The sequence below is a fragment of the Trachemys scripta genome, chromosome 9 (genome assembly GCF_013100865.1).
Source record: "Trachemys scripta elegans isolate TJP31775 chromosome 9, CAS_Tse_1.0, whole genome shotgun sequence".
NCBI classification, from domain to species: Eukaryota; Metazoa; Chordata; order Testudines; family Emydidae; genus Trachemys; species Trachemys scripta.
In genome coordinates, this window is record NC_048306.1 from 39,042,713 (window position 1) to 39,056,174 (window position 13,462).

Genomic DNA, 13,462 nt, shown 5'->3' on the forward strand with positions numbered 1-13,462 from the left:
TCCCTCTGAATCAGAACTGATGCAGTGACCTATCAGAGTATTAGAGGGACCTGTGTTGTTGGACAGGTGGCGTCTTTCAGATGAGACATAAAACCAAGGACCTGACCATCAGTGGCTATTAAAGAGCCCTTGATACCTTTCATAACGGTGTTAACTCCAGTGTCCTGATTAAATTCCAATTTGGGTATGTCATTACTATCATCCTCCCCTTTCACTTGCTTGGTTTCCTTCATTTCCTGACCCTAAAACCAGTGTGTAGCATGGTGCTCAGTGTTGTAAATAGCTACTGCTTTCCCTCCAGAGGTGACTGCCTTTTGGTGGTGGGGATGTAGGCTTCGATGTTTGCAAACAGCACTGTGTGTAAAGAATAATAATAATACATATTCACAGTCCTAAAAACAGACACAAAGTGCGAGTTTGGATATTAAGAGTAATATATTTAATCTTTCTTGTTTGTAAAACAAGACATAAATTTGTATATATATAATTTTTTTAATATATATATATATATATATATATATTTATTTATATATACTATATACAGACAATAAAAAAGTCTCCTCTCTATTAGGCTGAGAGATTTATGGAGGAATGATATAGGCATGATGGGGAGCTCAAGGAAACTCTCCGTTTCTTAGTAGATAATGGATGGGGACAGCTCCCTGTTGGCCTTCAGGACTGTAATAGGCATCGCCTGCTATGGACTGAACTCTGCTTTGGCTATTCCACTGTTTATTTTGCTACATGGTTCTTGAAAGCCAGAGGCAAGAGGTGCTCTGTCCATATAGTGAGATCCTCCGTTCTTTGCTGATGACAATGGCCAAAGGCTGGTTGAAGCTGTGGGCCAGGGAAGGTTATTGCACTAGGTAAAGGACACGTGTTAAAAGCACATTGTGCATTTCCATAACTCGTATGGAAAACAAGAAATTTCAAATATATGTGTCTCATATAAAAAAATAGAGATAGGAGGTGATCCATTGGATTGAGATCCCATGTCATCTCTTTACACTCTACAAGTGAGTGTGCATCTCCCTTCTGACACCTGCCTTCGCTAGCCAATCTAATTTCTCTTTCTTTTAGACTTGGATGCATATGCTCTAAAACACAGCAACACAGGGATTCCACCATGGCCTGTTCTCCTCACGTGCGCATGAGGCGGAGTTGGTAGGGTGATTAGGGTGGATGCAGAAACTTGGGGTTTCCCCTTGACTCTGTTTTGGAGGAGAGGGAGGTGCACTGACACACCAGTTAAGGCGCTCTGATTTGTTAGCAACAGATGCTAGGTTTCGGGGGGTGTTGGGGATGACGGAAAGCAAGTAGGCACCATTTCACCACACGTCTGGAAGAAAAAACCCCCCAAATGCTAAAAAAGACTTCTCTTGGCTATCAATCCAGTGGCATAGTAAGAGAGAGTTCCCAGGATCTCCCCACCTCGATCAGCAGGCAGGTGGGAATGACTGGCTCAAGAGGTGGAGCCCGTGTATCTCACTTCCAGAACAGCTGTTGAATTCTAACCTTATGCTATAGGTGAAAGCCAGTTGGGTTTATTCTCTGCTGCTCACTCCCTAATGGACATTACCACACCGTCCCACAGGGCTGTGAAGAGAGGGCTAGGACTGAGCCTTCACAGCACTGGAGAGGTGGGTGAAGGAGGTCTACCCATAGCTGCTAGCCCAGCCTGTGGCTTGTTATAACTATGGAACAGGCTGGGTTCCCCAGGTGTTCTGTAACTCAGCTATATCCATCCAGCCGAGGAAAAGACACCCTGCTTGGATGTATTAAGTTGTAACCCTGGGATGCTACCTTGCACTAGTTAGTGCCTGTGACCAGAGCAAGTGTGTGCACATCTGTGCTGGCTTTCTGATATCTGCTAGGGCAACCCAACTCCCTGCATCAGGTCTATAGGATTCCCCCCACCTTGAGACTACTTCGCTCCCTCTAACGTGGCCTTGGGGACTTTTATATCCTGCTGCTAACTGAGGGCAGCGCTTGTAGTCTGAGGATCTCTGGAGGCATAAGAGCTGTTTACGTGGCAAGATGCTGGCTTGGATCCAAGCGGACTCAGACCCAACTGAAGCTGGAGGGTCTCAGCTCAGTTCCTACTTACACTGGCCCAGTGCACCATGCTAAAGTAAAAAGTGTCAGCTGTCTGTCCAGGGGAGACCCAGAACCAAATTAGCAGGGGGAGTGAATTGCTACACCTCCCAGGTAAGGTCATTGATAAGACGGCATGGGAGAGCATGCAGAGTGGCTGCCTGGAGCCCACCTACAGGCTGGCAGACAGCTAACTATAGACTTAAATTTCCCCTTCAAACTCCACCAATGCAGCTATTCACTCCACAGAGAAGTAAAGAATGTCTTTGCCCCTGCAGTCCTGTTACAAACAGGCCTTCCCTGCGGACACACACACACTACAAGAACCACTGACACACAGCTTGGAATACACTGGCTTGTTCGGTTCCGTAGCCAGCTTACTTATTGATCAGCGTCTTCAAGGAGCGGGTGAATGTGCTCATAACAGTCGCAACCGTGGCTGACTGGCGGGACTGCTGCTCCGCCGTCTGGTGGTGACTCAGCGTTCTGGCTGTTGAATCCTCTGCCGCCCTCAGCAAGAAGGTGTAATTCCGCACCACCTCCTCCACCTTGGTCAGCAGCTCCTGGCGCTGGGACTCAGAACGCACGATGTACACTAGCTTCACGAATGTCTCGATGAGGCTGCTCAGCACCTGGAAGCTGCTTGTGATTGCTGAGAGCATGTGCGTCGGGCTCTTGTCCACAGCTGCCACCCTGCGGCAGGAGGCCCTGAATTCTTTGAACTTCAGGGCAAGCTCTTGCTTGTATTCGGCCAGCTGGGAGATGTAGGGTTTGCAGTCCCGAATTTCGGGGCTCACCACGCACTGCCTTAGGATGGTCAGGAGCTCGTTAGTGTCCAGTTGCACTGCCAGAAACCCGTCTGGCAATGCATAGGCATGGCCTCGAAGGGCATGGACCTTAGCCAGGCTCCCCTCAAAGGTTGAGGTCCTTAAGTCTATCTCCTGGGTCTGGCTGTCCTCAGGGCTGCTGCAGGCAGTGGCATCCAGGACCTGAAGGGTCCTGCTCATTACTGGGACCATCTGATTGTCCAGCTTCATGCCTGGCAGGATCTGCATGGGGATGGAATAAGAGAGCTCATCCTTCTCACTCCCATCATCTGCCACGTCGCACTTCCTATAGTAGAAGCAATACCGGATGGAGCAGCACTTCTTGTCCTCCATGTCTTCTTCTGGCAGCTCAGCGTGACTAGGGTACATCTCCTCCTGGATGGAGAAAGCCGTTGAGCCCTTCTGGCTCTTCTTCTCCTGTGCTGTTTGAACATAAGATGGGTCACCTATTCTTGGGGATTCCTGGATCTTGCTCTTAGGCGCAGAGCTATGGGCCCCGGGGTCACCCTCACTCTGCAGGTCTGTCTGCTTGGCTGGATAGGTGTCCTGGTAGATGTCAGAGGAAAGAGATGTTCGGTCAGTCTGGTCTATTTCGCTGACACTGTAGCGGCGCATCAGCTTCTTGTAGTGTGGTGCCCCCATGCACTCTCCACGGGAGGTGCATGTTGTCAAACAAGATATGCCATTCTCTGGATCTGACAGGTAGTCTCTGGACTCTAAGCTTGTGGATCGTATCCGCCTGCTCTTAGAAGGGCTGCTCGTGCTTGTAAGTCTATCTGGTTCAGCCTGCTTCTGATTGTCAGGGGCCTTCTCCCTCCCTCGCCTCTCCAGCTCCGGTGCTGCTATCTGGTTGGAGTGCGGTCTCACCCCTCTGCAGATCCGCTTGCAGTCGCAGCTGCGCCTCTGCTCCCTGGACATCCCTGGGACTTTCTGCACAGGGCTGCTTTTCAGCTGACAGCTGCAGCGCCCAGGCACAGAAGGGTGCAGGTATTCCGGTGGCGGGAGGTCACCTTTGGTCTTTGGCTTGAGCAGCTCCTCCAGGAATTCCAGCTCGTACTGTTTCACCTTCTGCAGCTGGGCCTGCCGCTCATCCGTCTCCTTCTTCAGCCGCGTTGGGAAGGTGGCGGAAAACAGCTTCCTCAACCTGAAGTGGGCTTTCGGGGCTTTGGGTTTAGCTGGAACGTCAGAGTCCTGCTGGGTCACCTCCAGGAGCTTTTCTGCTTTCTTGGAAGGCACGGTGCTAATCTGCAAGCCCTCAGATCTGGACACCAGCTGGATCTGCCCTTTGGGATCCTCGATGGTGCTCTTGGAAGTACCACTGGTGGATGGAGAGTGCAGACTGCTACCCTCTGTTTTTAAGCTTTTGGCACAACTTTCATGCTGCATTTCCTCCCCTTGGCTCACAGGACCAATGTGTTTCTGGTAGACGGGGTTAGCAGTGTCACCTTTTGCTTTTTGACCTGGCTCCCCACTTGCCGGCTTCCCTCCAGGGTCTCCGCTCACTTTCTGCGGGTAGCTCTTCGAAAGAAAAGTCTTGGGCTGCAGTCTTTCGCCACCCACAGGGGAGGAATGGAAAGCGTCGCCCCTACTGCCATGAGGCTCTTTCGGGCTCAGAGAGGTTTTGCCTTGCGGCTGCGGTTGGCAGTCACACAAGGTCTCCACAGCTGGCTGACTCCCTTTAAATTTTAAATGCTTGCTACTGGAAGGCACACAGCTGCCGCTCCCACTGGCCTGCTTGTCTGCTTGAGGACTAGCCACCACGGCTGCCACTTGGGCAGGGGAGCCTTTGCTGCTTACCACTTGCTGCAGAGCAGCTGAAATGGTCACTCCACCCTTAGGATCCAGGGTTAGTTTAGGGCTCAGCCGGACCTCTTTGGGCATCTTCTCCCGTAGATCCTGCACCTGGTCTCTGCTCAAGGCAGCTGCAGTGTGCAGTGACACTTCAAAGGCTGCTTTCGAGTGGCTGGGGCCTTTGCATTCGGAGCCTGGCATTGTCACGCCCCTGTTCTTCTGCTCATTCAGCTGCGGTGAGCGCACTGGCTGGACAGCCAAGGTGTTACTCTGCTCTCTGTTCTGCTGCTCCTGCTTAATCCTGCCGCAAGCGAGGCTGGGGGGCTGGTTAGAGAAAGCTGGCTTCAGGGAAGGGCCTGGCTCCTGGCGCCCCAGAAGGTATGGCGAGGTGAGGACGGCTTGGGCAGCACAGCTCTGGATTCGGAAGGGAAGGTCCTTCCTGGCGAGCAGCTTTTCTTTGTTTATGTGCTGGGCCAGGAAGTAGGCGGCGTTCTGGTGCTGCTTCATGGCCGAGACCATCTCTGAGACATCGGTTAGCTCTGAGGAGTTGGTTTCGTGGCCGGAGTCCAAGGAGGACTCGGGCGTGATGGCAGCCAGAACAATCAGACCTGAGAAAACACAAGAGGAATATGGGGACGTTATCCTCAGGTCTCATCACTGCTTGGAGGAGACAGCAACGCAGAGGGGTAGGAGAGTCCCAGAGATCACAGTACCCACTGGAGGAAAGAGAATTTCAGCAGAGAAACCTCAGCTCCCCCCTCCCACCACCTCCAAGAGAAGCACAGCTGGGGGCTTGGAGAGATCTTGACTGGCTCACCTGCTCTGGGCAATGCCTCTGTGAGAGAAAGGAAATTATGTCCAGGCAAGTCTAACTGAGACTGATTGCCAGCTTCACTCTGGCTTGCTGACTTAATTCAACAAGAGCATTTAACCTGGAAAGAGGCCCTGGGAACAGTTCCAACACTAGGAACAGTAGAGCGATGGGGAGTCGTCTGGTGCAATCAGGGAAACCTGGCAGTAACAATGCTGCTGGAGCGTGGAGGGGGACTTGTGAGAATTGAGGGAGGCCAGTATTGCTACCCATGCCCAGCAGGCCTTAGTGCGTTCACCCTTTACTCAGCCTGAAGGAATCCAGCTGATAACATATTTGCACTTAAAAGGGCAACCTGGCTAAAGTGGCTTACAGCTGCAGAATCTACCAGGGCAGGATAACTCTGTGAATGCCCAGGGCCAAATGTCTGACGTCAGCGGGGTTACGCCAGGGATGAGTTTGTCCCACAGCGTTGATCTGATTACTAATCCGCGCACATCAATCACATAGAGAGGCATGCTTTGGCTCTGCTTCGCCCAAAGGCAAAAGAGCTGCCTCGGGAGAGGCTGACTGAATGGTTTGTGCTTGGGAAAGGAGGGGGCCGTTGATTTCCAAAGCAGTTGCACTCTCACGTCCCATGCACGAGGGGACGCTTCCCAGAAACAGATGCAGGCACAGGCGCCAACTTTCCCAAGTGCCGGGGGGGTGCTCGACCCCGGCTCTGTCCCAAGCCCTGCTCCCACTCCACCCCTTCCCCCAAGGCCCCGCCCCGGCTCTTCCCACCCAGTTCTGCCCCCTTCCCTCCCTCCCAGGCTCCTGCCTGCCACGATCAGCTGTTTTGTGGTATGCTTGAGATTGGGAGGGGGAGGCACTGATTCGTGGGGCCCACCGCCGGGTGGGAGGCACTGGGGATTGGGGGGGAGCTGACAGGTGCTGCTGAGCATCCACCATTTTTCTCTGTGGGTGCTCCAGCCCCGGAGCACCCACGGAGTCAGTGCCTATGGGTGCAGGGTAATCAGGATATTACTGCATACTGCCAGCTGGGATTTCCTTCCCTTCTTCATTATGAACAGTGAAGATGCTGCAGTGTACCTGAGACTGATGGTGTGATCTCTGACATCAGCCTTGGGTGTGAGGGAAATGGGTGAGGGCGTCTCAGGGAACTGATATGGGGTTATGGAGTCTTTCATTTCTAGGTGGCTGGTTCAAATTCACTGGAGACTGAAAGTCATTACCATCTGACAACTGTTTGCTGGCTTGTGTGAAATCAATGTGGTCCCAGTCCACTTCACAGTGGACAGGTGTCCCCATCCCAACTGACACTGATTGCTGCTCTAAGGGAGCAGATGTCCTGCAAAGACTGAACTCTCCTTCCAGCCTGAGAGCGCATCTGGGGAGGAGAGCTCTGGACCCATGCTGGGCATGCTTTGTGCACAGGCAGAGCTCTCAACCCAGCCCCTTTCTCAATTCCCTGGGGGAAGGGAGGGCAGCAGTGCTGCGTTAGCTGCCAAACTGTGCGGCCAGCAGCAGATCCAGCAGCTTCTTCCAGTGGAACATCATGCTGAGTTTCTTTGAAGGGCTGTAAATGCATGTTGGAGTATTGGCCATTTGGGCACCATCCACTGGCTGTGCTGTTGTTGGTGACAGAGGTCACAGATCAGAGAGTCACTGAGACCACCACCAACCCTGCACTGTCTGGAGAAAATTCCCCAAGTTTGCTTGTAATCTTTCCAGCAGCGTGAAGAACCTACAGCTCTTCCCCCACTTCCCCCTCCTCCATGGCTGTGTCAGCAGCACCAAGGAGGGTACATCAGAGAGAGAGGGGTGCCAGGATTGGGGGACCCCTCACAGCCCAGGGCACAGCCTGCGTGTCGGAGCTCTGCTCTGTAGGGCTTTCTTGTGCCCCAGCCTGCATGGCTTTTGGGGTGCAGGCAGCTGGGTGGATCCCAGCTGCAGGGAGGAAGCACTCCAGCCATGGGGACTGCTCTTTCTCTCCAGTTCAGACAGGAGGATTCCATCCTCCAGCCCCCCAAAAGCTTTCCAGCACCTGCCCGTCTGTTCCCCCTCTGCACTAGTTCCAGGATGGGGCTCTTGCTAAGGCCTGTGCTTCCAGAATCCCCTCCAAATACGAATCAAAGCTTAGACAGAGGAAGGAGAGAGAGGCAAGGATGAGAGGAGAGAGAAAGGGAGGGGGAGACTCACCCCCAGATGGTACATGGAAGCACAAAAGCTCTGCCTACTCCACTACCTGCTGTCTGTTGTGGCTGGGGGTGCGGACAATCCTCCGAAGCAGCCAGGGCTTCCAGAGCCTGCAGGGTGGACACCAGGGCATCGTCCAGCTCCTGGGCGTGATCTCGGACTGTCCTCGTTTGCACGCTGTCTATCAGCGTCACGGGGATCTCATCGTACAGGATGCCGCAGAGGTGCCGGCCCTGCTCCTGGCTCTGCGCAGCAGCCCTGCGCTTGGGGTCGTCCTCATCAGAGCTATTATCTCGAAAACCCGGAGGCGGGGCAGCAATAGCGGGGAGCAGGGCAGTGGTCTCGTCCTCTTCCTCATCACTCCCCGGAGGGGGGAGGGACATCAAGTCCACTATGTTGTCATGGGAGCTGCCAGGCTTGCCACCTTTCCGAGAGGCCAGCCGGCTCTTGAGTTTGGCTTTGCAGGAGTTACAGTAGAAGTGCATGGCATCGTTCCTCATGTGGTTGTCCATGGTGTTGGCCCTTGCCCTACTTGCCTGGTGGTCCCGGTCAAGGCCATCCGGGTTGTACTCATTGGCAACACCGTCATAGCCTTGGCCGGAGCTTTTGGAAGTGGGGTCGGATTTGGTCCTGGGCCTGGTTTCCTCAAAGAAGATCAGGTTTTCATTGATGTCTGTCCTGTTTTCTCGCTGCTTCCTCTGCTCCCGCATGTGCAGGTAACAAAAGCTGACGAGCTCCGAGTCCGACCCCTTGGGAACTCGGGGGCTGGATTCCCTGGGGCTGGAGGCAGCGCCACCCAAGAACCCGCTCTCTTTCTTTCCCGAGTGCCCCACTGCAGCCGGCCGGTGGATGTTGTGCGCGTTGATGTAATCTAAACCAAAATAACAATTATCATGTTAGAGCAGCACCCATGAGAAGGAAGGGACAGTCAGAAAATCTATCTTGCACTGTAGGGAGCCACCAATACTCACCTGCCTCCTGCTAGTCTTCCTATTGCATTAAAATCATTGGGACATCACAGTTGGCATGAACATGCAACAGCACAAAGGGCACAATCTATGGGGACACAGCTACTTGTTCTCCTCCAACACACCCACTTCCCAGCCCAGCTAAGCCAAGCCTAGCCCTCCCTTGCAGTATGCCAAGAGCTTTTACCAGCTCGGCTGATATGCTCTCTAGCAACGCACCTGGTGCATTCCCCAACTCAGCTACCGCAGTCTCCTGCCAGCTCTGTGGCACATTCACCAGTATTCAGTCGGGTAAGAGAATTTATATACAAGTCCAGGACATGCATAAAATTATCATTTCTGTGCTGGGCAATAGCAACAGAAACAGGTGGGCAGCGACCCAGCAGAAAGAACCCTTTGACAAACTGCACAGTGATGTGTGCCGTGCTCATATGCTCTGTGGCTCACCTCAGGCAATGGCACAGCCAGAACACCAGGTGCATTAAGCAGAGTGGCAGATGTCTTCTACGTGAATGAACCAGCTGGGACATTCAGCAGAACTGGAGTTTCCCACCTAGATGCAGCAGCTAGAATTGCCAGCTTCATTCTAATGGTTCATAGGTTTTAGGGCCAGAAAAGACCATTGTAATCATCTAGTCCAGGCCAGAGAACCCCACCCAGCAGCTCCTGCATCCAGCCCAACAGTGTGTGGTGGAACTAGTTATCTGTTGGGAAGACGTCTACTTTTAATGTAAAGACTCCAAGTGATGGGGAATCTGCCACTTGGGATTCTACTCCATTGGTTAATTACCCTCATGGCTAAAGATTTGTGTCTTATGTTCACCTTGAATTTGTCTAGCTCTGGCTTCCAGCCATTGGATCTTGCTGATCCCAGAAATGTAGGGCTGGAAAGATCTTGATCGGCCATCTGATCCAGCCCCCTGCACTAAAGCATGACCAAGTATACCAAGACCATCTAAACCAACTACAGTCCTCTAGCATCAGTAGTAAACATTATGTATGGAGTGTCCTCCACTCTCCGGAGATTTCTTTGTGCAGGTGAGACAAAGTCCAGGCCTCGTGGGGGATTTCTGACTGCATCCCAGAAGACCTGCACAGCTCTGCCAAGAACTAGTGCTGGGGACACAGGCTCCTTGTTACAAAATACACATCTACCCCGATATAACATGAATTCAGATATAACGTGGTAAAACAGTGCTCCGGGGGGCTGCGCACTCCAGCAGATCAAAGCAAGTTCGATAGAACGCAGTTTCACCTATAATGCAGTACGATTTTTTTGGCTCCCGAGGACAGCGTTATATCGAGGTAGAGGTGTTTAAACAAAATCAAATAAATTCGAACTGAATTCATTAGCTCAGCAACTTGGGCAATTTGTCTCCCAATCTGCACATTTGTATTAAACTGTTCATCACCTGCAGTATAAAAACCCCAACAAGAATAGATGTATATTTTAAATGGAGACATCAGTGGCTAGGGGCTAAATTTGTGTAGCTAAACAGCAACTCCTCCATCATGAACCCCTCTTCTCTTAGGAACTGCATGTCTCTGGGGACTCGGATGGGCGATGGAACCTTTCACTTCCAGGTCACCAGTTCAAAGCCAGCTCCCTCGTTGGAAGGCTCAAGAGAGAGGCTGAGGACCGAACGGGACGCGGAGACTGAACTATTCCCTCCCTTCTAGAAGCGGGCAACCTCCAGATCTAGGTTGAAGTGAACAGATGGGGTGAAACACTGAAGTGACAAACTTGTCTGTGTGGGAGTGGGATCCATTGTACACATCCCTACATCACAGCCACCTAACTTCTGCCTACATGGTCACCGTTCCTGAAGTGACCACACTGCAGCGTAGCGCAAGGCACTCCCTCTTCGCCCATCTCCCAGTCTCAGGCTGAGCACACTGTTGCACCTGCAGAGCCCTCAGCAAGGGACAAGCAGGAGGCTGGCTTCAGGAAACTGAGCTCAGGGTGCTTGCCTGGTACTACAGGGCACTAGCCACTTGCCCATGGCACAGAACCAGAGCCCATTTGCTTCAAGGGAAAGCTGGGGGCAAGGAGGGGACCTTTGCTGCATATTTGAATTCCTTCTGTGGGCTAGCTGTGTAAGTTTCTGGGCTGTGGGGTAAGGAGGTATCAGCTGTCACCACTAGTGTTAACACCAGCTTTGAGAGGATTTTCATGGGGGAAGCACATGACACAATTCTGCAGCAAAGTGTACTGGCTCCTGTTAAGGGCAGCTGATCTGCTGGACCTCATCAAAGCGAGATGGATTTAACTGATAATACCAGCACAATACTCACCCTTAAAACAGCTACAGTTCCACAGGAGACTTCAGTGGGCCCCAGGGAAGACAGATGTGCTCCTCTCCCAGGCAAAGCGTGGGAACCAGGGCTTGATTTTACAGTTAAGATTTTGGCACAGGCTGACTGCAGCCTGGAAATTCAGAGCCCAGGTAATATGACTCACTCCGTTGGGGCTATCTGACCCCTCCTGTAGAAACACGTTCCCCTGAGGGAATCTCACCTGGCTTTGTAGGCTAAATCCAACCTTTCTGAACCAAACCTGGGTATCTGGGCTGGTGCATTGGGTTCCAGTGGGGCTGAAGGGGGAAAGAATTTCACCCTGCAGGCCACAGGGGCTCCAGTGTCACCATGCTACAGGGATAAATTGGCTGTTGGATCCAAACAGCCACCAATGTGTTGCCTCCCTCCACTTCTTTTCCTGTCCTACCCCACAAATCCAGCTGCATGAGGACACAGAGAGAGCTCCCCAGTCCCACCCCCAAGCAGTGTGGCACTGGGTCCTTTGTGGCTGCAGAGGAAGAGGCCGGATCTACCCTGACATATTCGTTTCAGTTATAGAATGGGACTCTGATGGGTACTGGTCCTTTAAGGTAGTGTCAACTGGCCCCATCTCAAATGGAGACGTGAAACCCCATGTGCATCCTAGTTAGGAAGAATCTCCTTGCCTGGCTAATGCTTCTGCTTCTACACTCTATATTTCCCCCTGCACAGGCCAAGATTTCCAAAAGTGACTGGTAATTTTGGGTGCCCAATACGAGTCCCCTTTAAAGGTGGCATGATTTCCGGATGTTCTAAGCACACACCCCTGAAATCCAGGCCCCTCTAAGTTTCTCAGATTGGACACCTCAAAATTAAGGTACCCAAAATCATGAGTCACTTTTGGGAATCTGGGCCATACACCTTTGGTTCTAACGCACAACAGCGGCAGTGCCAGAAGCCCCCAGCGTAGTTCCTCCAACACCCACTGGAGGATGTCAGTGTGTCTGAATCTACATCTCTGCAGATCAGTAAAGATAGCAGAAAAACAGTCCCAAGTACAGTCTCTTTGTTCTGCACAGATGCTCAGGACAGTCTCCTCAGCGAAGAACCCTGCAAACTCATGCCAACTGCAGGATCGTGAATCACAGTGTCTGCACATGATCTCTGCAGGAACATTGCAAGCTGGCCTGTGGGCATCCAGTGCTGATTTTTGCTGGTGGCACTAAGTCTTTCTAAATGACAGGAATGTGCTGAGCCAGCTTAGATCTTCCATGTGGATTGGACATTATGATACTAAATGTTGCTTTGTATGTGACAAGAGGGGTATAATTACTGATACCCTTTCACAGACAGAGGACCCAAGAGCTTAAGTGATTTGCCAAGGGCACTCAGTGAGTCAGTGGTATACCCAGAGCTAGAACCTCTGTCTTCTGAAACCCGGCTTTTTCCTGCTAGCCAATGCTGCCTGCTGTGTCGAAAGGGCCACTGTTGGTTTGGTTCCATCCCAATGCAGAGGAGATTTCAGAAGGAATTAATCTCCTTTCCTAACTGTGCTAAACAGCAGGGGAGGGGGCACAAAAAACAGAGGCTGAAACGTACCTGCCTTGGAAATCTGAGGAGGTGGTGGCTGGCTGGACGGCCTAGAAAAGATCATCTTCTTGGTGTCCACCAGGAGGCGGCAATAGCCTGCTAGCAGGCAGGCAAAATTGGTGGCTTCGGGCCATTCCATCAGCAGCACCAGCGGCTGGAAAGGAAAAAAGGAAAAGCAAATAAAGGCAATGGGTTTCAGCTGATACACAAATTAAGCCAAGCGCGCCAAAGGGGACTGTGTATGTGGATCCTGCACAGGATTGTGTTCTTTCTAGGTGGGAGGGGAATGCTCCCCACTTCCCACCTCAGCCATGGCTCTGCCACACAACCAGATCCACAGAGAAGAAACCAGTGACCCAAGAAACACAACTCGGCTATATAATGGGATGAACGAACACCACTTCCTCTTCCTTAGCCCCAAACAGAAAAACAAGGTACGAGATTTCACATAGCTCTAACTCTACCTACGCCACCCGGTGTTAAAACGAAGCCACCAGGACCTAGAGAGGTCTGAAGAAATGTGAGCTCCCAGCAATGAAACTTCAGGAAGGGTGAATTATTAACTTCTCCCAACTCCTAATCTATGGCAAAGATTTACTGCTAGCCATCTGGAAAGTTAAATCTGTGCCTTAGGAGCAAGCGGTGTCATTTTGTTTAGGAGAAACATTTATTCTCATGCTATGAAAGGATTTTAATCCCTGCTTTAAGGGAAAACTCAGACATAATCTCAGCTATTTTATGTATAGAATATTGCTCCTGCACCCCTGATATGGTAAAATTGTCACGATCACCATCCCCCCCCCAAACCCCCCACATCATCCTGTTTTAGCCATGCTAGGAAGAGGCTGTTGTTAGGAATAGACTATTTCCACCTGCAAAGATAAGGCTTTGGATACACTGGGAAT

General features: G+C 51.7%; 1 protein-coding gene across 4 annotated transcripts in view; it reads right to left on the reverse strand.

Annotated features, from left to right (window-relative positions):
- Positions 1–505: 505 nt before the first annotated feature.
- The window catches only part of FRMPD3 (FERM and PDZ domain containing 3), a 146,186-nt gene continuing 133,229 nt past the window's right edge, over positions 506–13,462 (reverse strand). For all 4 annotated transcript variants that reach the window (XM_034781383.1, XM_034781380.1, XM_034781384.1 and 1 more), the window contains 3 exons: positions 12,567–12,711; positions 7,772–8,593; positions 506–5,320 (listed from right to left, as the gene is read on the reverse strand). In XM_034781383.1, coding sequence (XP_034637274.1) covers positions 2,472–5,320; positions 7,772–8,593; positions 12,567–12,711 — 3,816 coding nt within the window. In that variant the 3' untranslated portion in view covers positions 506–2,471. The remainder of the gene's footprint in view (positions 5,321–7,771; positions 8,594–12,566; positions 12,712–13,462) is intronic.